At 34.3% G+C, this 25,016-nt stretch overlaps 2 protein-coding genes across 2 annotated transcripts in view; both read right to left on the bottom strand.

Annotated features, from left to right (window-relative positions):
* Positions 1–8,525: 8,525 nt before the first annotated feature.
* Positions 8,526–9,416, bottom strand: LOC133186132 (uncharacterized). The gene has a single exon (XM_061321405.1). The coding sequence runs from the start codon at positions 9,414–9,416 to the stop codon at positions 8,526–8,528; it is 891 nt and encodes a 296-aa protein (XP_061177389.1).
* A 5,698-nt stretch (positions 9,417–15,114) lies between these two features.
* The window catches only part of LOC133185562 (microtubule-associated protein futsch-like), a 46,319-nt gene continuing 36,417 nt past the window's right edge, over positions 15,115–25,016 (bottom strand). Inside the window, exons 21-26 of the mRNA XM_061320855.1 lie at positions 24,188–24,368; positions 23,046–23,150; positions 22,582–22,668; positions 21,495–22,048; positions 17,732–18,000; positions 15,115–17,493 (exon numbers count right to left, since the gene is read on the bottom strand). Of these exons, the coding sequence (XP_061176839.1) occupies positions 17,159–17,493; positions 17,732–18,000; positions 21,495–22,048; positions 22,582–22,668; positions 23,046–23,150; positions 24,188–24,368 (1,531 nt within the window). The 3' untranslated portion in view covers positions 15,115–17,158. The remainder of the gene's footprint in view (positions 17,494–17,731; positions 18,001–21,494; positions 22,049–22,581; positions 22,669–23,045; positions 23,151–24,187; positions 24,369–25,016) is intronic.

Genomic DNA, 25,016 nt, shown 5'->3' with positions numbered 1-25,016 from the left:
GGAGGGATCAAGTGCCATGAAGGAGTAAGCATGGACCCCCTGTCGACCGGTCTCACTCGCCGTTTGCTCCTTATCATAATCGGGCAAACGAAAAAATACATCGACAATCAGTGTGTAAATAATCGCCTAACAATTAGTATGAAAAACGTTTTAAAAATATTTGTATTGTGTTTGCTGACAAGGCCATTGTATCGACCATAGAACTTTCTAATACATTGACTGTAAACGCTACTATTGATATCATTGTTTCATCAACTTGTTTGTCAATAGTTTGCCTCGTTTTAGAAACTGTTCGTACATAGAGCATGATCTTACGTTTCTTACCGAGAGACATAAACCCCATAAGGTGATAAGGGTCTTTTGCTACATAAATAAGTTGACGATTGAAAAGTTTATCATAAAGCTTGGTTGTTAGATTACCATTAACGTCTTTTTTCTAGTAAAATATCCAGTTATGAAACAGATGTGTCAGACTTTGTGGTATCTTTTATTTCAAGTTCACTGGGGTATATCGAAACGATATATGAATGGAATACGTCGACGATATATCTAAAAGACGAGTTGAAAACCACAGCAAGTGTTTTCTTCTTCTTATGTATGAGGTTTTTAATAAATTCTGATTTATATATCTACAAAAATAGATCTGCTAACGGGGATCAATTGGTACCCCTAGGAATTCCGACAGATTTGGAAAACTTGATCTCCAAAAACTACAAAGATATTGTCAATTAGAAACTCAAGCATCTTTTTTATGTCAACTTAGGTTTATTACTTCTGTATACAATCAGAATGTTTTTACCAAAATAATTTTGCAAATGACCAATGACAAGCTAAGTAAATTTACGAGTTCCAATTCTATTGAAAAAGCAGCTGTCTATGGTGTCAAAAAGCTTGGACTTTAATTCATCGTGAGGAATGGTAAATGAATAAAGTGGTGAAAAATCGTACGTTTTGATGTTATTGATTTTTTGTCATTTTATATTTTGGTTGGCCACAGTCAGTTATTGTCTGTACATCATGCAGACAGTAAATTGATGAAAATACTGGCGAGAACAATGTGGCGAGTTTATTTTTGTGTTGTTCTTCCCTGCCACTTATCTCACAAATTACAGTACTTCTCTGCAATTGATTGCTTCTGAATTCACACCAATGGAACTGCTATTTTCTATATCTAGTTCTTGTTCTTGAACTCAAAGATTCAAAATGCAACATTTATTATGAAACACCCTGTAGCACCTGATCCTCTCTTTTCAGCTTCATTCCTTTACAATAGACAACAGAACTTGATCTCTGGGCGTAAATCTATCACTCATTTCTAAAGTCTCCGTCTTGCTTTTAATAACACTTTCGTTCTTAAAGGGATATATGATTGATCATTGTTAAGAGTTTCAGTAAATATCTAAATAACACCCTGTTGATGTCATATGATAATATATGTTTTTAAAAAGTGTTCAGTCCTATACAGTTACTGATAGATTATAGAGCTTCTTCTCAAGCTTGCTTTCACGCTGCAATTTGATCGCCATTGGTCAACAGGTACGTCATCCCACTGTTTAAGCCAATAATACGGCCATGTCCGCTAATTCTTGTTTCCTTTGATCTGACGGATCATGTTTGGATATTACTTATCAGATATATCAATAAAGTTAATATTTGAACAAGATCCCAGAGTATAGTAATCCGATACATATGAACAAATCATGAATTGGATCCTATCATCAACTCTAAGTTGTAGTAAGATAAAATTCAGACCTTTGTTTTGCCTATCTGTACGAAAGTTCTACTTATTACAATTTTTTCTCAAACTAGTAAATTTTTTTATACAAAGTGTTTCTGAAGTTAATAACCTTATCTGACATAATTTTGATTGTGATTTAGAGAGCTAAGGAATTTTTGTTTTGAAATATAGATAAAAAGTATATCTGTGTCAATAAAACACAAGTGATAAGACGGTGTCCAATGGTAGAAATAGATTTACTTTTTACTTTGCTGATTTTTTTTTTTTGGGGGGGGGGGGGTAATGAACACTTTCGCTTTGTATTCCTTTGCTTTTACGATTTGTACAATTTCTGTTATAGACGTTGGAACAATTTATTAATGTATGTTGTAACAGTTGTATACTTGTGTCGGATTATAATCTGAATCGAATCCATGATTTAAGGGGTGACTTTTTATATATTATTTCTCAAAGTTTGCTGATTAATTTTACTGCCAGGAAAATACTTAAAGATCATTATTTTCAGATTAGGTTTGACGCAGCGCGACGAACGAGAATCGAGCATGGCCTCACGATCGAACGCCCTACCACTAGGCTACCGTGACCGGTGAATCACTTTAGAAAATTAAATGGCAAAATGCAAACCATCTATTCTTCCGTTTTCAGCAGACCAGAAGAGATAAAAGAATTATAAAGACTACATGAAAAAAAAACTGTTTAGTTCCAGCTGACAAGGCTTATAATCTCTGTAAGTAAGGCTCATTATTACGACTGCATGTTAGTAGAACACGGTTGTTAATTCTACATCTGGTAATCCACCTATACTTACAGTTCCATTTCAAAAGATGAGATTCTTCAAAATCACCATTCAGTTTTAAATGATTTTAATATTTCAGTCAGTGGAACTGAATTTAATTTAATTTTTTTTAATTTAATTGAATTTTATTTCCGTACCTATACTGGATTTAAAAAAACTTCATAAAAAATATTTTCAAATTAAATACGGAGATAACGAACTGTATTCAAGCTCAAAAGTCCATTCAAACAATACAAATCAGGAGCAGAGCAAACACGGACCTCTAAATAATCAGAGGTGGGATCAGGTGCCATGGAGGAGTAAGCATCCTCTGCCGACCGGTCACACGCACTGTGTCCTCTTTTCATGATCGGGGAAACAACGGAAAAATCCATAGACAATTTAGTGTGTAAATAATGGCCTAAAAAGATACATTGAAGGGTTCAGTTAATGCCCTATACCATTATATTAACACAAATTTTACCATAATTAATAGCATCAGGACGAACAACTTTTTAACACTTTAAACGACCAGTCACCACGAGAAATTAAATAGCAGGCTTCTGACATCACAGACAACTGCTTTCTCAATAAAAATGGATCTTGTAATTTTTCATGTCTTGTGATTAGTCATCTACAAAATTACTTTGCGAAAAATCATTTGATTCTACACACAAGTACTCTGAAGTTGATATTGAAAGGATGCTAGAGTTCCTCATTGACAATATGAATGTAGCCTTTGTAGACCAGGTCTTCCATCAAACTGTTGGAATTTCCATGGACGCTAACTGTGTTCCTTTATTTGCCGTCCTGATTTCAAATTTCTGAGGCAGAATTTATGTAAAACTTCTAAACGAGAAAAAAAACTTGCTGTGGCTTCCCCCCAATATTTAGATTTTGACGACATTTTATCCATTAGCAATAATAGCCACTTTCATTCATATGTCGACTTGATATATCTCAGTGAGCTCTAAATAAAAAAACACAGAGTCTGCCACACATGTTTTATATTTGGATGTTTTACTGATTACGATAATGGCCAACTAGCAACTAACGTTTATGACAAACGGCTAACGTTTATGACAAACGGGACGACTTCAGCTTTTCCATTGTCAACTTCCCTTAATTATGTAGTAATATTCAAACATCACTTGCATATGGTGTTTATGTCTCCTAATTGATTCGATACACAAGAGCATGCTCTGAGTACGAACAATAGCTTAGACTATTAACCAAGGCAAGCTATTGACAAAGTTTATGTTACAAGGATTTGGACAACCCCGTTTGAAGTCAGCTGTTGGCAAATTCTACGATCGCTATAAGACCTTGTTTGTAAATACAGACTTTCGTTGGGTTTAATTTTGTCTGACATGATTCACACCATTTGTAAGATCATTGCCTCTTTACTTAATTTAACTACGGAGTAGTCAGTCTACCCTATCAATACATGGGGTTTACGGCGGGTTTAACCGGTTAACAGGGGACCCTTACTCCTCATAGGCACGTGATTTCAGCCTGGTGTTTCCAGGGGGGGGGGGGGGGTCCTTCTCACGATTCGTTTTGTTACTGGATTTAAAAGATTGGTCACTGTTTGTTATCTTCACCTTTTAGATCCTCACCGAAAAATGTAATAATTTCATATTATTAGCTGGCAAGTTAGTAATCTATTCACCTCACAATGCACCATATATATATATATATATTTTTTTTTTTAGCAAACTAAAATTCAGTAAATGAATACTAACATGTACTCAATTTACAGTAATTAATTCGTGGATATGAAATATATCTATCTATTTAAAGATTGAAATCAGGATGATTTGAACAGTTACTTTCAAACGGATATATGATTGTAAATCTAAATTGAAATATTCTATCGTCCGCTTTTGGGTTCTCTTCCCATAGAAAGTATTGGGTCCAGGTTAATAAATAACACCGTGGAACAAGTTTGCTTTGAATAAAATCACAACTTTCATGTAACAATTTTAAGTTTTCAGGGGTTTAAGTGCTTGCATTGTGTCATGTTGCATTGTTAAGTGCTCTATTGTGTTTAAAGAAGCAAGCTAACACAATATGTTTGAGGACTTCAATAAAATACACATATAGACAAATACTTCAGTGTTCAGCATAACAAACACTCTTCATATAATCAAATAAATATCACAAGTGGTTTTTAATAAATTGGCTGAACGATTTATCCTCCTGGTTTGTACACATTTTATCTATTGTCAAATATTTAGGCCAGTCTTTTGCTCGTTCTATAGATAAATCACAACCTATTACCTAAGAGAAAAAAAAGGACATGAGTTCAAAGAGCTTAGACTATTAGAAAATAAGAACATCACAAGCTCTGAAACAAGTTCAAGGAGCTTAGACTATTACAAAATAAGAATATCATAAGCTCTGAACACAAGTTCAAGGCGGTCAGACTATTACAAAGTAAGAACATCATAAACTCTGAACACAAGTTCAAGGAGCTAAGATCATCAAAAATACGAAGATTACAAGCACTAGAATTCAAAATGCTCAAATCATTACAAATAGACACATCACCAGCACTACACTAGACAACACGAGTTCAGGGAGACTAGACCATTTAATAGAAACATCGCCAGAACTAGACCAGTTTAAGGAGATTAGATTACATATATATAAAGGTTCCATAACCAGCGAGAGTTAGTAACCGGTTTGTCTTAAACTCAGGTTTCTTTAATTTATTTTTCTTTTTATTTTAAAGAGACACCAGGCTTGCAGAGTGTCTCGTGAAAATTAAGAAAAGTTTGAGAAAACTGGTTACTAACGAGCGCTAGTTATGGGACCTGTTTCTTCAATTAAACAAACATGGATTTGTATTTTTGGAAATAAACAGGCGCTGAATATGTTGCTTATCCCGTTGGTATACGTTCCTGGTAATCTACATCGATGATCTGTTGAAATGAAATATGAAAGGGAAATGGTCAAAGAATATCAAAAAATAACCATAGATGTTTACGAACATACACTGTACCTGCATTTTATGCCATCATGGGTATAAACTTGGAGAGCAGACCCTGAAAAGAAGAAAATTAGAATCATTTTAGGTAGAAGCAGCCAATCAGAATCATCCTAAGTGTTTCATACCATGTTATGATACCGAAAAAAGAACAATTGCGCGGAAGTGATGAAACACAATTGATAATGAGAAAAAAAGGAACATCGCCAGCATTAGTTAAAAGACGAAGGAGACTTAACCATTACATATAGAAACAACATCAACACTAGACACAAGCTCAAGGAGCTTAGATCATTACGAATAGGAACGTCATCAGCAATAGCTACGAGATTAAGGAGCTTAGACAATTACATATAGGAACATCGCCACCAGAAAGACGTTTAAAATACACGAATTCAAGAAGGTTCTCTCATTACAAATTGGAATATAACTAGGAATAGACAGGGGTTCAAAGAAGTTAGATTATAACAGAATAAGAAGATCATTAGCTCTGAACACGACTTAGATCATTACAAATAGGAATACACTTAGATCATTACAAATAAGAATACAACTAGCTTTAGACATGAGTTTATGCAGCTTAGACTATTTCAAAATGAGAACATCATAAGTTCTGAACACGACTTCAAGAAGCATAATTACAAAAAGAAACATCGCCAGCACTAGATACAAGTTCAAGCAGCTTAGATCCTTACAAATAGGAACATCAGCAGGTTTATGTTTGTTCTACAAGTTCACGAAGTTCGACTTGTTTCCACGGTGTGCAAACAAAAAATATTGACGTTTTTCAAACCAATCAGCCATTATTATATCATTTCTAAATGTAAGGCTTAATGGCTCCTCGCGACAGTAATTAAAGAACAAAGGAAAACAAACACCGAGGCTAATAATCATTTGTCTTAGATTTACCTCAGTATCATTTTACATTACTGCCTTTAAAGGTCTTATTTCCATCATTATCATGGGTTCGTAACTTTTAAACATTTGCTTAAAAATGTAAATCTATCTTACATTTTCAATGTTCGTGTGGTGCTGCTGTTTGCCAAATCTTCACTTGTTCTCGTAAGTTTCTAGGGCTGTGCTTAGACAAACTGTTCTGGTAAACACAAAATAAAATGTGACGCAAAAGCGAGGGTTCATTCATCTCATAATCAAACTTAGTCGTCCAATCTGAAGCATTTTTTCTTAAACTTTGTTCTGATTTTCTTTCCTCTGTCTTTCTATTGACTTACATTTTTCTGATATTTCACTTGATTTCTGTTCTTGTGGTTCGCCCTTTCTTAGCTCCATTGTCTTTTTGCCGTTATGCAATTTTATTTCCTTGTAACAATTCTAATGTATTCGTATTCATAACAGTCAGTTTTGTGAACGACATACTGTCGAAATTTAAATAGTCCCAAAATCGCCTTGCTATTCACTCTTTGTTTGTAATATTAAAGCTATAGTTTTGAGATTTGACTTAAATTGTAAAAATAGGGAAGCAAGACTAGTGCTAAATTTATTGTATATCCCTTCCAAGTTTATTTGGTGTGAAGATGAATATTTGTGTGGGTGGGTGTGTGTGTGTGTGTGTGTGTTTTTATCTTTGTGCTCGTATAATATCCGGTATTCTCTTCGTGCGTTTGTGAGGCTTCAGCAAAAAAGGGTCAATTAAAAATATGTGAATGAGACTAAAGTAGGATTTGTATTTTTTTATTGTGTAAATTTTTGTTAATGCGTAAATTTAAATTCTTAATTTTGTGTCATTTCCTCTATATTTATAGATTCTTTCTCTCAGATTGCAATCTAAAAAATAAAATTCGAATCGAGTTTTTCTAGGCTTTATCTTATTTATTCCATATCCTCAATTTCCATTCTGAATTAACCTTTATGGTGGTGTTGCATTTCTGTCGATTACTGATTTATATTTGAGAAGTAAAATAAGTACACAACTATAATTTTCAAATAAAAATCAGTAAATGATTGTCCTTTATCCTCTATTGTTCATCTCAGAGGCATTCTTGTTGTGTGCAGTGAAATGGAATTAATGTTGAAAAGTTTTTATTGTCTTGCTACCCTCTTTCGCCAGGTAGCTGGAGCAAGGCTTCATTAAATTAGTTGTGTCTAGACAATTTTGTCGATTATAATCATTAAGCTAGTATCATACATATATATCTACTACAAAAATTGACCCAAAAAATGCATCACCATTTTTCCTTACAAACATTATAGGGCAGAACAACTAGCTCTCAATGTTTTAATCAAATAAATCAAATTTAATTCCAAGTTAATAAAAACATTGGGAATGTGGTAGATTGAATGATCAAACATTCATTTCAATAAATTATTAGTTGTGTACATTAACACATTTCAAACAAATCTTACATGTATATGTTAAGTACGTTTAGAAGAACAATGCACAAAGTGACACGAACAAAAGAAATTCTAGATATGAAACTCATTTAAATAACCCCCGTGTGGAATATACATTTTAATGTAGTTTTAATGTAAGAAGGAAAACATAAAATAATCATGATAGCATCAATAAATAAACAAATTGCTGCACAAGGTACATGTACGTAGTGTCAACTGGCTGTTATAAGAAAATTCTTGAAAACACACGATGCACGTGCGCTGGAACCTCTACAGATTCACTTGTTAGCATCGGTGGGAAAAAAAGAGGGGAAGCTTCTCATATATTAACGCTTTTTAACGGTTTATCATAAAATCAGAATGTAGGCACCAAACTTCGACGAACATTTGATTTCGTGGATTGACTCAACAACGAAATCCACGAAAATTGGTGTTCCACGAAAAATGATGAAACCGCAGTAGAGAAGGGTCTTAATTTCAGTATTACAAATAAGAAAATAGTCATACAAAAAATACAGGTTATAGGCCATTCTTCCTCACAAAATTAATGTAGGCAAAATTGACAAATGAGAGTGACTTTAATCCATATGATAAATTACTGTTGAAGTCGCAATCTCACAATAGTTTTCCTAAAATGGGGATATGATTGTTTTGCACACAGAGGGCGCTTACCGCCGTTTTCTGATTGATACAGCCAGATCTATCCTGGCTTTGTCCGTCTCCATTTTCACACATCCGGGTATCGGATGTTGTTTATTAAATTTATCCTGACTTCTGCAAAATGTTGTTACTCTGTCTTTTAACCTTATCATCTCCATCGGGTATGATTGCGGTCTGATCCTGCCTGTATCTGCTGGATTTTGTTGGAGGTAGAATTTAGAATCCTGAATCATTTGAGTTACATCCGGCATTCCACTGCAGTATTCCGTCTCTAGAGAATGGATAAACGTTTTCATTTGTCTGTCATTGAAAAGACATACAGTTTGATGAACCCTGGATTCGTCTTTTTCTGAACTGTTCCTGAAATCACTACTATATGTCGTTTCCTTTTCGTAGGCTCTAATGACTCCTTGGATTTGTCCACAAGTCACACAGTGGCTAGGAGTTAAAGTGTCTCGGTTTTGAGACTTCCGACGCTGCAACAACTTTTCCCTCGGAAATGATTCCAGGGTCGGGGATCTTTGGAATCCACTGATTGGAGCATTACGGAACACACGGGCAGAATGGGCCCGGAACTGGCGCACACTTTGGCTGTACTGTCTCTCGTAACTGAGACTTTCTTTCCAAACTTGAGATTTCACAGTGTTTAGTTCAGTCTGTTCGGTTCTGTTTAGTTTACTTGCCTTCGCTTCGTTCTCTGTCTGGTTATCTAACATTAACATTGCTTTGAGTCTCAATAATTTCTGGTCGTATTCAGCATGAAAGATGTCTGATTTTGCCTGCTTTTTCTTGTTAAGAATTTCCATTGAGGATTGCCACGTCTTTGTCCTCGTGGATCCCAGAGACCCGTACTCCGAGATCTGCGTGGTGGTGGGTCGAGACACAATATTGGACCTCATGGTTTCCCTGGCAGATTTTTAATCAAACTTTATCACAATCTAGGGTTTGCAACAATGTTTAAACAACCAATATTTTTTCTTTGGTTTATTAAAAACACAAACATGTGTTCTTTAAGAAAAGAAGCAATGCCCTCTTGTCTTACACGTCTTTTCGCAGTCAATGGAGAAAATCTTGACTTTCAGTTATCAATCTCGAGGGATTCCAATGTCATGTGTTATTTGGCGCTCTAATCCGTCATATCATCGATTGTGGATTTTATCCCTATAGGGATATTATCATTTAACAAACTTATTGCATGAAACATTCCAGATTGGTCAGAATTCATACTGTCTATTTGCTCCTCAGTTCTATAGCTGTTCTACAAACAGTCCTTTCTGACCGAGGAGTCCGGGACTTGGTTGTGTATTCAAAAGTCCATTGACGGAGAATAACACTAAATAAACATTTTAATAAACTTTCGAGTATCCTTTACCGATCAGCCAACACTTCTTACGCAGATGCTCTGATTTTTTAAAAAATCAGATTTCATAAACATTTATAAAGTTTTTAATGTCCACCGCCGTTCTCATACTAATCCCTTCAATATTTACTTTTTCCAGAGGTTAAAACGACAGTCCGTAAAGTTAAAGAATCACTAAGTAGAAATCTCGGCCTTCACTCTGGTTTCTGTGGAAGAAAGTTCATAATGAAATTAATGTTTGTCTTAAAACAACAAAGCTTAAATCGTTAATGTGTTTTAAACTTTGGTTCACCTGACTTTGTGATCCAATGCCGACATTTCTACATTTATTGTCTGTATACGTAATTTCAGAAATAATAAAGTTAAGTATTTTTTTCCGACTTAAGATATCTCCGTGTGACAATACTTCATTTAAAATGCACTGTCTTTATTAAACTTTTAAAACACACGAAGGTATCTATGGCCCCGAGCAGAACAAAATTACACAATTAAATAGAAATGTACATCTCTTTTGTAGGATCTATTGTCTTCTTCAAGGATAGAATTCTGCCTCCATTAGGTCACGTGGTCTCTCTCTCTACAAAAAAAGGATGGGTTTTTGTGTATTTGAAAGACCTTAATCTTATGTGTTTTATATACTTGCAAAAGGTTCAGTAAATGCATTTTTTATGATTATTTTTTTTTCAATCAAAGATTCTTAAACATTTGCTTTTAACAAAAAAAAAATAATGAAATTTCAGTGAAAATCATACCTATATAGCATTTATACAAAGTATATACTTACATTATGCATGCGTTTTCCTGTCATCAAAGAGCTATGCCTGTAAATTCACATACTGCGTTCGCTATTTCAACAGAAATAATCTCCGAAGCAGCATTTAATCATTTCCTCCACAGAAAATGGGGGACCAATGTCACGATTTAATACATCTTTATTGTGTCCCTGTATTGTCAAAGCATCAAAGGACACGCCGTGCTTTTTATGCAATTTTCCCACCGTGATATCCGGTGGATCTATGGACAGAATTACTTTGGCTGGAGGAAAAACTAGGAATATTACAATAGAGACAGGTATATCAAATATTGTATATCCTCACGGCAGGTATTCTGATGTTTTCTTTCTATATAAAATCAATTGTTTACATTGAATATAAGTACTCAATCAATCCTGTAGCCGTTCTATTGAAGAGGAGGTACATATTTGTGTTTCAATCAATACTATATGTATTGTCTGAAAATCGTTTTATTGTTAAAAAAATCTCTTCCTTTATCTAATCAAAAGTCTTTAATGTTATCTCCTGGGAAATGGTAAAATTGAATGTTTAGGTTTTTTACGCTTGCTTTTATGAAGTGCAACAATATATTCATTTCAAGATTGTTTTCACAATTGCTTATAAAGGTCTTTCAAAAGGCAAATTATCTTATATCAACTTTAGAGACTTCAGAGTGCTGTGCTACAGCATATTCTAGAAGTGGTGTAAATCAGATGTGGATTCTCAGAAACTCCAAAGAATTTTAGAAAATTTAAAAAAATCTTTATTTTTCCAAAAGTCATTAATATCGTAGCGTACGACTTTTCTACACTTTATACAACCATTCCTCACGATAATTTAAAAACTAGACTTTTTGATATAGACAACTGCTTCTTCGGCAAATATAGAAGTCGGAAATATTTTAGTACAACATAAAGATTTTGACTTAAGCTTAAGATCTTTCACATTTCCCGGAGACATAAAACTTAGATGAGCTCACTTTTGATCTCAGTCTCACTTTTATAAAAGGAATATACAGTGGAAAAGTGAGACTGAGATCAAAAGTGAGCTCGTCTAAGGTTTATGGCCCTGGAGCCAGCTAGGTCTTACAACAAACTGTTGGAATTTCGAGAGGCATTAAGTGTGTTTCTTTATTAGCCGACCTGTTTTTATACTTCCATGAAGCAGAATTTATTCAAAAACTTCTACATGAGAAGAAGAAAACACTTGAAGTGGCCTTCAACTCGACATTTAGATATATATATCGACGACGCATTATCAATTAACAATAGTTACTTCCATTCATATGTCGAGTCGATATATCCCAGTGAACTTGAAATAAAAGATACTACAGAATCTGCCACATCTGTTTCATATTTGGATGTTTTGCTGACGTATAGACGATAAGGGCCAGCTAACAACTAAACTGAATAACAAACAAGATGACTACAGCTTTTCTATCTTCAACTTTCCTTATTTACTTGAGTAATATCCCTCTGTCACCTGCATATGGTGTTTACATCTCCCAACTTTTTCGATACTCAAGAGCATCAATTTTTAAGCCAAGGAAGGCTACTGACAGATAAGTTGATGTTACAGAGATTTCAACTAACTCGTTTAAAGTCAGCATTTCGTAAATTTTATGACCGTTTATTATAATGACCTTGTTAGCACATATAACCTATTATTGGGTCGTATTTTGGCTGACATTCTGCATATCAATCGTTACGCAATTGCTTTTATACTGAATTTGACTACGAAATGTACCGTCTACCTGATCAATACATAGGGCTCACGGCGGGTGTGACCGGTCAACAGGGGATGCTTACTCCTCCTAAGCACCTGATCCCACTTCTGGAATTTCCAGGGGTTTGTGATTTATGCCCTGTTCACAGATTTGTACTGTTTATAGATTTTTTTTTGGAGATCAATCGCTATTCGTTATCTTCACCTTTCTCGTTTATCTAATATTTTTTTCAAAGATGATTCTGTATGAAAATTGATGAAATGACATTCACTTTTTGTTTGGTACATAATAAATGGTATTTGTAAGAAAGCCTACTAATATCATTACATGTTTTTGTTTTAAAAAAGAATATTCGAAACATAAGACATTGCTTTGACAGTTTTGTAGGCAGTAATGTAAATTATGTTTCTGAAGTTTAAGATTCCCTTATAAAACCTTATAGAATATTGAGAAATTCCATCTTGATTTTTGTAAACATAATTTAGGGGTAAAAAGGACATGTAATGTAGCTGTGTATTCTAATTTAGGACGATATCCTCTGCTTTACCAGTCATATAATCAATGTAATATAATCAAGTTTTGAAGAAAAAAATACTTGACCATAAAAATTGTATTATTCAACATTGTTACGATGTTTAATATGACTAGGTTGAAATACATAATATGAAAAATTGGATGTCAATTGTTAGAAATATTTTATGCAATCTAGGTATTTTTGAATTGTTGGGAAAACAAAAACAAAAAATGAATGTGCTGTCCTTCTCATCGTCAACCAACGAATTTTTGACCAAGCAAGACTATATTATGTTTCTCAATTGTGTCTTCCGACTTGAGGTAAAAAAAAAAAAAAGGTCTGTAGGGAAGGAATTTTTTTCAGAAACTTTCAACATCAATGCTAAATTTTCAAAATACAATTAAAGTAGTTGTTGACTGGATGAGAAAAAAAAATTATCGTTTCTTGGAGTTTAAAAAAAGTTTTTGTTCGGGTCAAAATAGGTTATGGGGAGAGGGCAAATAAACATTTTTTTAAAGGTGGCCCGAATTTGTCCTGCTGATGAAATCCATCACAAAAATACATTAAATCTTTTTACTAGAAAAATTTTCAATGTTTTAAATTGTTGCAACTTTTTAATACTGAAAATGTGAAAGAATAATGCACTATACAATGCAATATAATGAAATGTTTAAAGCATAAATAGAAGGTCTAAGCGTATTTTATTTGGTGTTTATATGACCAGGGAATATACGTGATAACTCCTGCTAAGTAAATATTTTTTGACAAAAAAATATGCATTCAATTACTTTCTGGTTTAACTTGGTACCAAAGTTATGACCCACATGACCTTAATATGAATATCTGATTGCCCAATGACCACATGACCTATCAGACATGACTTTCAGTTTTTAACATATTCTTGAACCATTCACTTGATGTATACATGCATGTTGCTGACTCTGAACTAAAAGGTGTCATGATCCATTCTCTATCCAGAGTTGTCTTCCGCTACGTTCACAACACCTCTGTCAACACTCGTTGTACAAGATTCTTGTACAAATTTTAAACGGTGAAAATTTCAATTAAGTAGTAGTTAATTATTGTAATTACCGAAAAAGATGATAATTCATCATTTATTTTAAATCTATAATCCCTCAAAACGACTTATTTTCGAAGTTTTTAGGGAATTATTTTGCGGAGTAAAAATTAAAATCTCAATTAAAAAATCGTTTTAAGCATAGGCACTCCCCAGCTTAATTGTTAAGAAGTATAGATCTACTATACTATAATCATTATGTTTATAGTATAGTAGATATATTTATTTTTAACAATCAAGCTGGGGAGTGCCTATGGTTTTAAGGTGTAATAAATTAAAATAATGTTTTCCGATAAGAAATATAATTAAAAACGATTATTATGAACTTTTAACCATTTACAATTTTTCCAAGAACCTTGTATAACAAGCGTTGACAGAGGTGTATGTGGGAGCGTAGCAGGAACGACAACTCTTGGTAGTGAATACGTGTGCAGATCACACCTCAAGAACTTTCAAACTTTAGTATTGTTTGTTGCCCATGACCATCTTATGGCCTTAGTCTGAGTTTACACGTTTGTGAAACCCCATATGGCAGCTGACATGGCAAAGGTTAAAGTTTCTCAAATGCAAGTCAAATTCCAAGGTCAAGAGATCAAAAATGTTGGTAGATCTACCCAAAGAAAGTTCCTGTCTCAAGTAATATACCTGTGAAATATGAAAGCCCTAGCACCAACTTCTCAAAAATTATGGTCAAGGTAAAAGTTTGGTATACTTTTGTAAAAGCAGGTCAAACTCAAAGGTCAAGAGGTCAATTATGTGGGTACCCAAAAGAAAGGTCTTGTCACAAAGAATACACATATGAAATATGAAAGCTAAAGCTCAAAGGTTATGGACAAGGTTTTAAAATCAACTGTAGGAGGAGTTATCTAGACAAATTGTTATAATCTATATGCAATATTTTGCCATATAAAAATGACCTATTTCAAAACCTGCTATTTTTCTCATAAATTATCAAATATCAAAATCAAATCTGATATATATGCACAATTGATCTGCAAAATTTAAAAAAAAATCCTATCCTAAAAACTTAGGAGGAGTTATCCAGACAAATGATGTACCCTTTTGGCAGCAGCCCATCCACTCATCCACCATTTAATAACCAGATTTTTCGTACGGAAAACCAGAATGAAAATACAGAGAACAAGATTAATTTCTTTGTGTTTTATTTATCTTTTGTAGTGACAAGACACATTAGCTCTGCATTTAACTGATGTCAGGAAAAAGCAAAGCTAGATCATTCATGTACAATAGCCATATTACAGAAATAAGTTACAGTAAGTACATAGAACATAAGAACCACCATAGAACCTGGGGCTTCAGCATGAATGCTCAGATATAAAGTTGTACAAACCAAGGCTAGTTAACGAGATTATCTTAATTAATCACTCTGTAAAAATAGTTACCACAGTCAAGACAGTCAATAATCATTTGTTCAATTATTTCCTTTCAATTTTAATTAACCTGTTCAAACAATTCCAGCATTCTATTTCACCATAACCACACAATGAAATAAAAAAAAAATGAGTAAGAGTTAAGGCCCTTGTTAGTTTCTGTCGAAATATGAACCACTACAAGGGACCTAGAGGTGTGCTTTGATAGGCCCATCACCCCTGACTGGTCCATTTATAATGTGTCAAAGCGAGCTAAATTAATCTTGGCAGAGTTGTCTCTCTTGACACGCAGTCATTATATGATGTATAAGGATTTTTCATTAGGACTAGATTATAGATACACTTAGGAGAGGGATTATTTCCTGTAGATGGTGGGATATTAAATGTGGAGTCTGTCTGCACTATAATCTTCTGGAATCTAGAGATACTGTCAAATGAGACCATTCTGCTCTGCTGAGACACATTATAAAAACCAATAAGCTTATTACAAATAATGAGATAATGAAATTAAAATGAATTATAACGAAAAAGAGGGATCCCGATAATTAAGCTGATGTGGAGTGAACATTAGATAAAGTCTTAAGAAGAGACCTAGAAAGCCTAGATCTGCTGCTTGTTACTTGTTCATGAGTCACTGGTACATCTCATTAGCAATAGGTAAACAAACTGAAAGGAGGAAATGCTGGAATTGCTTAGAAAAATTTTGACAAAAATTTTAGAAGATATGATTTTTTCTCACAGAATTAAAAGAATTAGTCTAAAACAATTTACATTTATATTAAGTTAACACATATGACTTACATGTATCAACAGCTGAACTTTTACGCAAGACATTACAAACTGTGTCATTTTTCAAAGTACGGTATGAGATGCTTCATTAAATTTTACAAAAAAATCTATGTCCTGAGGTTGATAACTGGCAGGCTCCCAAACTAACCACCTGTGCTTGGGAGGTCATTAAAAGCTTTTGTAACAGTAATTTGTATACTGTATGGATACAAGACTAGATACAGATATTTCTTATAATAAATACTGTCAATATAGTTTAATACAAGTATTAAGATACATATATTACTGTTATAATGAGAAGATATCACAAGTTCACCTTTATTACATATCTCTCCTTTCTCTGTACTTATACCACACATGATAGTTTGTTATACAGATGAGCACTTGGTAAGATACAGGAAGAAGTCAACAAATGTACACCAGTTTCACGTTTGTTCCTTATGTTCAACATAGGAAAAATAAATCAATATAAATTTTAAAAAAAATTACTGTAAAAAAAGATCATAAAAAGTAACTGATGCACTTAGTAACAATAACATTAAAAATACCATAAATATGCACTATTCAAATGCAAGCAAATGCTCAATGAATGTGGGGAAAAAATCACAAAATCTGTAAACCCACACCGCACCTATTGTCATTCATATATCACATGACAGTCATGTGACTATGAATAAACTAGAAATAAATAGTGAATCTATACATATGGATGGCTGGGGATCACAATGGGGATCAATGGGAATCGTCTTGTTACTATTTTTATCTATTTCTCTTCTTTTTTAGCATTATTAACAAATGGAAACTTTTAATGAGATTCCAACCTCAAGATTTAATCATATGCTACCCTATTGCTATCTCAAAATTTAATTAGTTATCATATATCATATGCTTCACTATTGTTTTCATAATTCATGTAATACTCTGTCAATGTTGAGACTGGCAAAAATGAAACCATCATAATTCTACACACATCATTCTATCATAACATATATATCTAAAACAAAGATGGATCAGACAAATTCTATGGTGTAAGGGGAATCCCCCTGCACCATTCTCCAAATATTTCCCTCCTCAGATTCACTGTCCTCATCTCCCTCTCCTATCCCATGATCCTCCAGTGTTGACCGGACACGATCAATACTGGACACCATGGCTTTCTCCAGCTGTTGCCAGAGTATGTCCCTCTGACTGGGGGCCGGTGATTTCTGAGGGTTACCCACTGATGATGTCACATGATGGCTTAAGATGACCGAGGAAGAGGAATTCTCTGTTGGGGTCCTAGACTCAATCCCATTATGATGATTGGTGGAATCATCTGTCCCCATGGTCACCCCATTGGTTAACACTGCATGCTCAGGACAAGTAGTCTACAAATTATGTCACAGCAAATACATTTATAATTCATCATAAATGTTTCATTTTTAGTGCTTTTATTCATCACTGCTTATCTGATTATCGCGAAACCAATCAGATTTTTTACACATTCTAGGTTGATATTAAAAGTCAACTAATTAGTAGCATTAATAACCTCCTTCATTGTTTTGATTAATTCTAATTAGATTGATTTATTTTCCATCAATTACCTGTGACTTCTTGTCGTCTGGTTGCATTGTCTTCGAAGGCGATGATTGGTTTTGGTATGATGTCGTCTCCAGTGTCCCGGTTATCTAAACCCTCTACTGTATTCAAATTCAGCAAATCCTCAGTATTAGCTAAGGTTTTGTTCCTATTATTTAAGTCTATAACCTCCTCGAATTCTGTATCTGGGGGCACCTGCTGGCTGTGAGAAGCACTGAGAGAACCTTCAACTGTCACAGAAGTTCCCAAAGAATCATCTGTTGTCATGCTAATACTGAAAGGAAATTAGACTGGAATTAATAGAAATCAAACAGTCATCAAGAACCCAACCTTCACTTTGTAAACTGTTTAAAATTTGATATTAAAAAAAAAACTGATTTATTTCAGGGATCCATCAGAAATCATAAAAATACATGTATTATCATTCAAAAGTGTACCTCATAGAAAACCTAAATTAGTTCCTAATTGTCCTTTTTACACATTAAAAGACCTCCAAAAGGAAATATTTCACATCTGCTTATCAGTGTAGTCTAACAAAATCTAACTGTCTAACCTGACATGAGAGAGATCTACAAACCTCCACCATAAACAAACAAATTGGTTTTCGGCTCCCTACTTGTCTACCTTGTAAACACTGTCATTTTCACCTGTGTTCTACAGGTTAAGGAGAATTTCACTAACAATACAGATAAATCAATACAGAACCACATGTATAAACCTGTCCCTTGAAATTAATATCAAGTGTCATTTTAAATTTCAGTAGAGTGGACAAAATTCAATCTTGCCCCTTGAGGAAATACGATGTAACATTAACAATGCATTACCTGCTTGTCCCTGCGCCATTTTTAATATGATCCAGAATGTTATAACCACAGATAATGGGGACCCTTTCAAAGTGTGTGTTTACTTTAAATGGTATGATGACTTTATTGACAAACACGGATTATCGGTCTGCTAGGTGTAAAGGACTTGGCAATCACTGAGCGGTCAATCCATGAGTGTTGTTTATCATAACCAGCGGTCAAGTGGACAGTGGCGGTCAGGTGTGAAATCTTAAGATACACACCGTCACTAGATAACACGAATCCCTTACTGGAATATTACAGTACTATAGAAGTGTATATACTTTTTAACAAATGCAGGTTATCCAGATATATAACAGGATTATTCTACACAACAGTCATTAATTATAGTGTAGACATCTATTAATGCAAATATCCTTTTGTCATAAATCTTTACAATAAATATATTACTTTTACAGTTTTGAAATATGCAATAAATAATGCCAGTCAAATGTATACTTTAATTCCATTTTGGAAAATTGAAATACAAATTATTAATATATATGAATTTTGTTGGTGCTTATACATGCAAGAATTACAATTCTTTTCTTTCATTTAACAGGTCTGATGTTCAGGAAGAATGACCAAGCACTGATGTCAAAGAGAGTACACATAACATAAACTGGCAAATCCTGACAAATAATGAGTGATTTATCTTCCAAATATCCAAAAATATACATCAAGTATATAAAAATACCAATAAATGGAAAATGAAAGTCAATTATTTTCTTTTACTTTCCAAGTTTCTATCTGTCTATAAAAACTAAATCAGTGGTGTTTTATATCATGTACATAGGGCATTAAATAATTTGACCATTTTAAAATGTTGTGATCCAGTTTGGAGACACTCCCTGTATAATCTATTTCACTGACACTGCCCATTTTAGTATCATCCATGTGTAAACATCTACCTGTATAAACAATGACTTTAGAGGGCAATCCCTGCAAACCCTGTGATAAATTTCATAGTCCATCTCCAATCTAGGACATCCTGACACAACTCTTTGTATTATGACAATACGTAATAAAAGGAACTCCACAGTACGAAATTGAGATCTCATTTAAATGCATTCTTCAAATACCTTCACAGCACACCTATCTTTATGTAGATTTGGTCTTGATGGGTTTCCTGAACAATTATTGTATAGAGTGCCATTAACTGACATAGAATCATCAGCTTAAAAAAATCAGCCTTAAATCATGTATCAAGCTTTCTAATCTCTCTACATTTTCCACATCATTGCTAAAAGTCTTAGTTGCCTTTGTTAAAAGAAAACTTTTATTTAAAACTGGATAGTAACTGTTGATTCACATGATGATATGTTATGTTTCTGTCTGTGGATAATTTGTGTTAAGAAAAAGATATAGTAAATGTCTCTCCCTGATTCTGGATGAAATTCTACACCAGATAAAGTTTTAGAATGTAACAACAAGGAATAGCAAGTTTTTAAAGCCAGGGTAAAGTTAGATTTGTCAAGGATTCCCATTGTGATTTTGAATTCTGACATACGTATATCATTCTACATCTTTCTATTGAAAAATTTACAAAGTATACTAGTATTTGAGAAAATTGTTTTATTAAACTCTGATGTACACAAGCAATTTGATAGCATGGTGGAGCAGTAAATGCCCCCTCCCAGCCTAAAATAACTTAGCCTTAGATGGAGTCTATGAGGTCTGAGTTTACAGTAAGCCTTAGATGGAGTCTATGAGGTCCGAGTTTACAGTAAGCTTTAGATGGAGTCTATGAGGTCTGACTTTACAGTAAGCCTTAGATGGAGTCTATGATGTCTGACTTTACAGTAAGCCTTAGATGGAGTCTAAAAGTAGGGGTTAATTACAGTAAACTTTACCTGGAGTCTATGAGGTCTATTAGATCTGAGTTTACAGCAAGCCTTACCTGGAGTTTATGAGGTTTGAGTTTACTGTGAACCTTACCTGGACTTACAAGGTCTGGGTTTAAAGTTAACATAGCCTTTTCTGGAGTCTATATGTATGAGGTAACTGGGTTGAGTAAACATGAATAAGCCCTTTCTGGAGTCCATGAGGTCTAGGTTAACAGTAAGCTTTACCCAAAGTCTGTAAATTCTGGGTTTACCTTACACCTTACCTCGAGTCTACAAGGACTGGGTTTACAGCAACCATTACATGGAATCTATGAGGTCTAAGTATACAGTTAACCTTACCTGAAGTCTATCAGGTCTGAGACAACAGTAAACCCCACCTGGAGTTTATAAGATCTGGGTTTACAGTAAAGTTTACCTGGAGTCTACAAGGCCTAGGTTTATAGTAAACCTTACAAGAAGTCTATGAGGACTGGTTTTACAGTAAACCTTGACTGAAATCTATGAGGTCTGTATTTACAGTAAGTCTAATCAGGAGTTTATGAGGTCTTGGTTAACCATAAGCCTTACTTGGAGTCTATGTGGTCAGAGATTTATAGTTAAGCTTACCTAAAGTCTATCAGGTCCGAGTCAACAGTAAACACCACCAAGAGTCCGAAAGTTCTGGGTCAACAGTAATCTTTATATCTGGAGTCTATAAGGCCTGGGTTTAAAGTAAGCCTTTCCTAGAGTCTATGAGGTCTGGGTTTACAGCAAGCCCTACCTGGCATCAATGAAGAGTGTACAATAAGCCTTACCTACCTATAGTCTATAAAGTCGGGGGTTACAGTAAGCCTTTCCTGAAGCCTATGAGGTCTGGGTTTACAGTATGATTTACCAGGGGCTCCATGAGGTCTGGGTTTATGGAAAGCCTTATATGGAGTCAATAAGGTTTCGGTTTACAGTTAGCCTTACCTGGAAGCTATGATCTGAAGTCTATAAGGATCTTATTTACAGTACACTTTACCTGGGGTCTATGAGGTCTGAGTTAACAGTAAACCTTACTTGGAGTCAATGAGGTTTTGTTTTACAGTAAGCCTTACCTAGAGTCTATAAGGTCTTGATGTACTCGCCCATTCTGTACAGGTGTATCTTCACTACCTTGTATCACAGTCTCCCCTTTACTGTCACTGGAGGTACTATTCTCCTCACTGTCTATACTATCACTTTTCTCAAGAGTTACATCCCCTTGTAAGGAACTCTTCACTGTACGTTCACTATAATTTGTCTCCTCAGGAATATAATCTCCATTCTCAGGTTTGGAGTCATTTCTCTCAGTATCTGATCCATCAGATTTTTCACTATCTAATTTATCTAAATTTAACCTTCCCTTTTTCCCTAGCAAATTTTGTAAGAGTGGTGATTTGAATTTGGGTGTTTCACTGCCCCCATTTTGAGATTTGTTTTCCACTAGTTTCTGTAGTAGTGGAGATTTGAATTTGGATCCTGTGTTTTCCTGGGGTTTTCCCTCTCCGTTTGTGTCCTCTAGGTTAAATGCCACTCCATTTTCACTTGTCCTCTGATCGTCCAGTCTGTCAGAAGAAGCGGTCAAGGATCCGAGGAGAGAGGTGGACAGCGATGAAGACATTCCCTCACTCTGAAGTCCAACAACAAGATAGTTATATTATATGGTATTTTACTGACAAAAACACCACACAGGGAATACAATGTTGTCAATACATAAAATATATAATTATTTAAGATATAATTATCTTATTTGTTGTTTGAATGGCAATTCAATTTGTTTATTTACCAATTAAGGGCCCTCATGGGGCAAAAAGAAAGTACAATGCAAACACCTACAGGTATGTTTTCATATAAATGTACCTGTAATACAATATGATCATTGCATGATCAAGTAAAAATGCAATGAATCTGTATTAATCAGATGTAAAAAAAAAAATGCTTCCATCTTTTTGTGGAAGAAATTCTTTTGTGAACTGTAAATTATATAATTATGTGCATTTTTTCCAGAATAATTCAAGACATTACCTTATTAATCTTTAATCATGAACTCCACTGATTTGATTAAATATTGCCTTTAGAAAGACCAAGTGTTTCAGCATGCATAATTTCAGAATCGAAACTCCTAATTAAATAGCAAAATGACCTTATTTGAATATAAATTACCCTGAGATTTTCTGTGGATGCTGAAATGCCAGCAGAAGCGTTCAGTGGAGAATCCGATTTCACCCTCTTCATGATCATCTCTAGTCTCTGTAACAGTATAATCAGATATAATCATAGGACTATTAATGATGAGAATTATCCGATGACATTCTGCTATTCTGACAAATTTACATTCTACCAGGATATTTAATTGCCTTATATCAATGACATCTTACACCACTAACCCAGAAAATGTTCAGGTACATATAAACCAGAAATCAATTTTTCAAATGTATCATGCAATCTCTTCATAGAAAGTATTTTTTGCCCCATTTTAAAGATTGCTGTCAGCTACTAATCCATTTATTTTTCTAATTTTCCCCTAAGAGATATCATGTTGGAGCCTGTTGTTTTGTAACTTCTAATTTTCCCCTAAGAGATAATATGATCTTAATATGCCATTATCTACACTATTTTTTTTCTACCTTTTTTCTCTCCTGTCTCTCCATCTCGTCTTTTTTGGCTTTCTCCTGTCTCTCTCGTTCCACCTTCTCTGCCTCCTCACGAGCCCGCTGGTCTGCTTCTTCTCTCTGTAATACAAATCATCATGTTACAGTTTAGTTAGAACTTCACCCAATCTGAAACAATTTGATACCTTCTTGCTTTTAAGAAAAATTGTGCGAAAGGAATCATGAGAATGCATTACAATTCCAATTTCTGACAGATGCCCTAGGGTATTAACAGTCACTGAATGTTGCTAGGAATACTTTTTGAGCCTTACTATATGTTCTTTTGTCTTCTAAACTCTCTTGCAAAACTGAGAGCCTTAACTTGTCCCCACTTCAAAGCATAACTATGTGGAAAAAAAATGAATACAAGGCCATCATTAAAAAATTTTTGTTTGATGTACTCTGGCCCATTATTTTTTCAAGGTGGGTAGGTAGGTAGGAAGTTTTTTAAAACTACCTCCCTAACTACCCACCTTGAAAAATAATGATAAAAACTTTGAAAATGATCTTTTTTCCCAGAAGAAAAAAATAGTACTGAAAAAAAAATGAGTGGGTAGGAGCAATTTTGACAGGTCTTTCAGAGTACATCAAACAAACCATTTTTTATTGTTGGCCCAATGAAAATATTTTCTTGCTCTCCTTGTTAAGTTTATTTTTTCTCAATTTTTTTTCATATTACAAAAAAGTGCATTAACACCCCTCCCCAGTTCTTCATAAGGGGCAAAATACTGAGCAAACTACATTCTAATATTCTGCCCGTAAATTTGACATCTTGTAGCCCTGTAATTCTTCAAAAGACATTTCCTACATATTTCTGTGCAAAAATTAGACTCCTTTCATCAACATTCCCTACCCTTGGGGGCTAGATAGATTAAACAATGGTGAATCTACAAGACATGGGTATGCTTGATTCTAAAAAACTAAAAATTTCAGTAACCCCACTTCACTTCATTTTTTTCTGAACTTTCTTCCTTTGAAATGGTGCAAGACCATTCATTTGATTCAAGTCAATTCTCCACATGGTGGATAGTGAAAGAGGGCATCATAGTTCAGTAAGGAGAAACCACATTCAAAGATAAATTATTTTAAAATCTTAGTACAAATAATTGTCAACTTACTGCTTTCTTTTCCTGCTCCAGTTTCTCTTGTTCCTCCTTCTTTCGGAGCTCCTCAGCCTCTATTGCCTTTCGGAGCCTCTCTTCCTCTGCCTGCCTTGCCTGTGCAGCCAGCTGCTGGGCTTCTTCCTCCATTTGTCTCTGTTCCTCTTCCTCACGTCTCTGTCGCTCCTCCTCCTGACGCCTGATAAAAAGAAGATTTATAGGCTACAATAACATGCTCCTCCTCTTAACACCTGATAAAAAAAAATTTATAGGCTACAATAACACGCTCCTCCTCCTCTTAACACCTGATAAAAAAAATTTATAGGCTACAATAACACACTCCTCCTCCTCTTAACAACTGATAAAAAAAAAATTTATAAGCTACAATAACACACTCCTCCTCCTCTTAACAACTGATAAAAAAAAAATTTATAGGCTACAATAACACACTCCTCCTCCTCTTAACAACTGATAAAAAAAATTTATAGGCTACAATAACACACTCCTCCTCCTAACATCTGATTAAAAAATTTATAGGCTACAATAAAATGCTCCTCCACTTAACACCTGATAAATACAACATGTTTTTTTGAAACACCAATGCCCCTATATGACTCAAAGCCAAGGTTAAAGTTTTTCAAATGAATGTCAAAGTCAAGAATACAAAAATGTTGGTACCCTATGAAAGGTCTTGTCACAAGGAATAAGCTTGGTGAATTATGAAAGCCCTGGAACCACCCATTTAAAATTTATGGCCAAGGATAAAGTTTGTCAAAAAATTTTTGCTTCTACAGTAATTAGGTTCTATAAAAGGTTTTCAAAAATCTGTTTATTTTATGTAAAATAA

Source organism: Saccostrea echinata, unplaced genomic scaffold, assembly GCF_033153115.1.
Source record: "Saccostrea echinata isolate AGI-Se365-2 ecotype Australia unplaced genomic scaffold, CSIRO_AGI_Sech_v1 ptg000012l, whole genome shotgun sequence".
Lineage (NCBI taxonomy): Eukaryota > Metazoa > Mollusca > Bivalvia > Ostreida > Ostreidae > Saccostrea > Saccostrea echinata.
The sequence above is the reverse complement of the archived record's forward strand: the minus strand, read 5'-3'. Positions and strand labels throughout refer to the sequence as shown.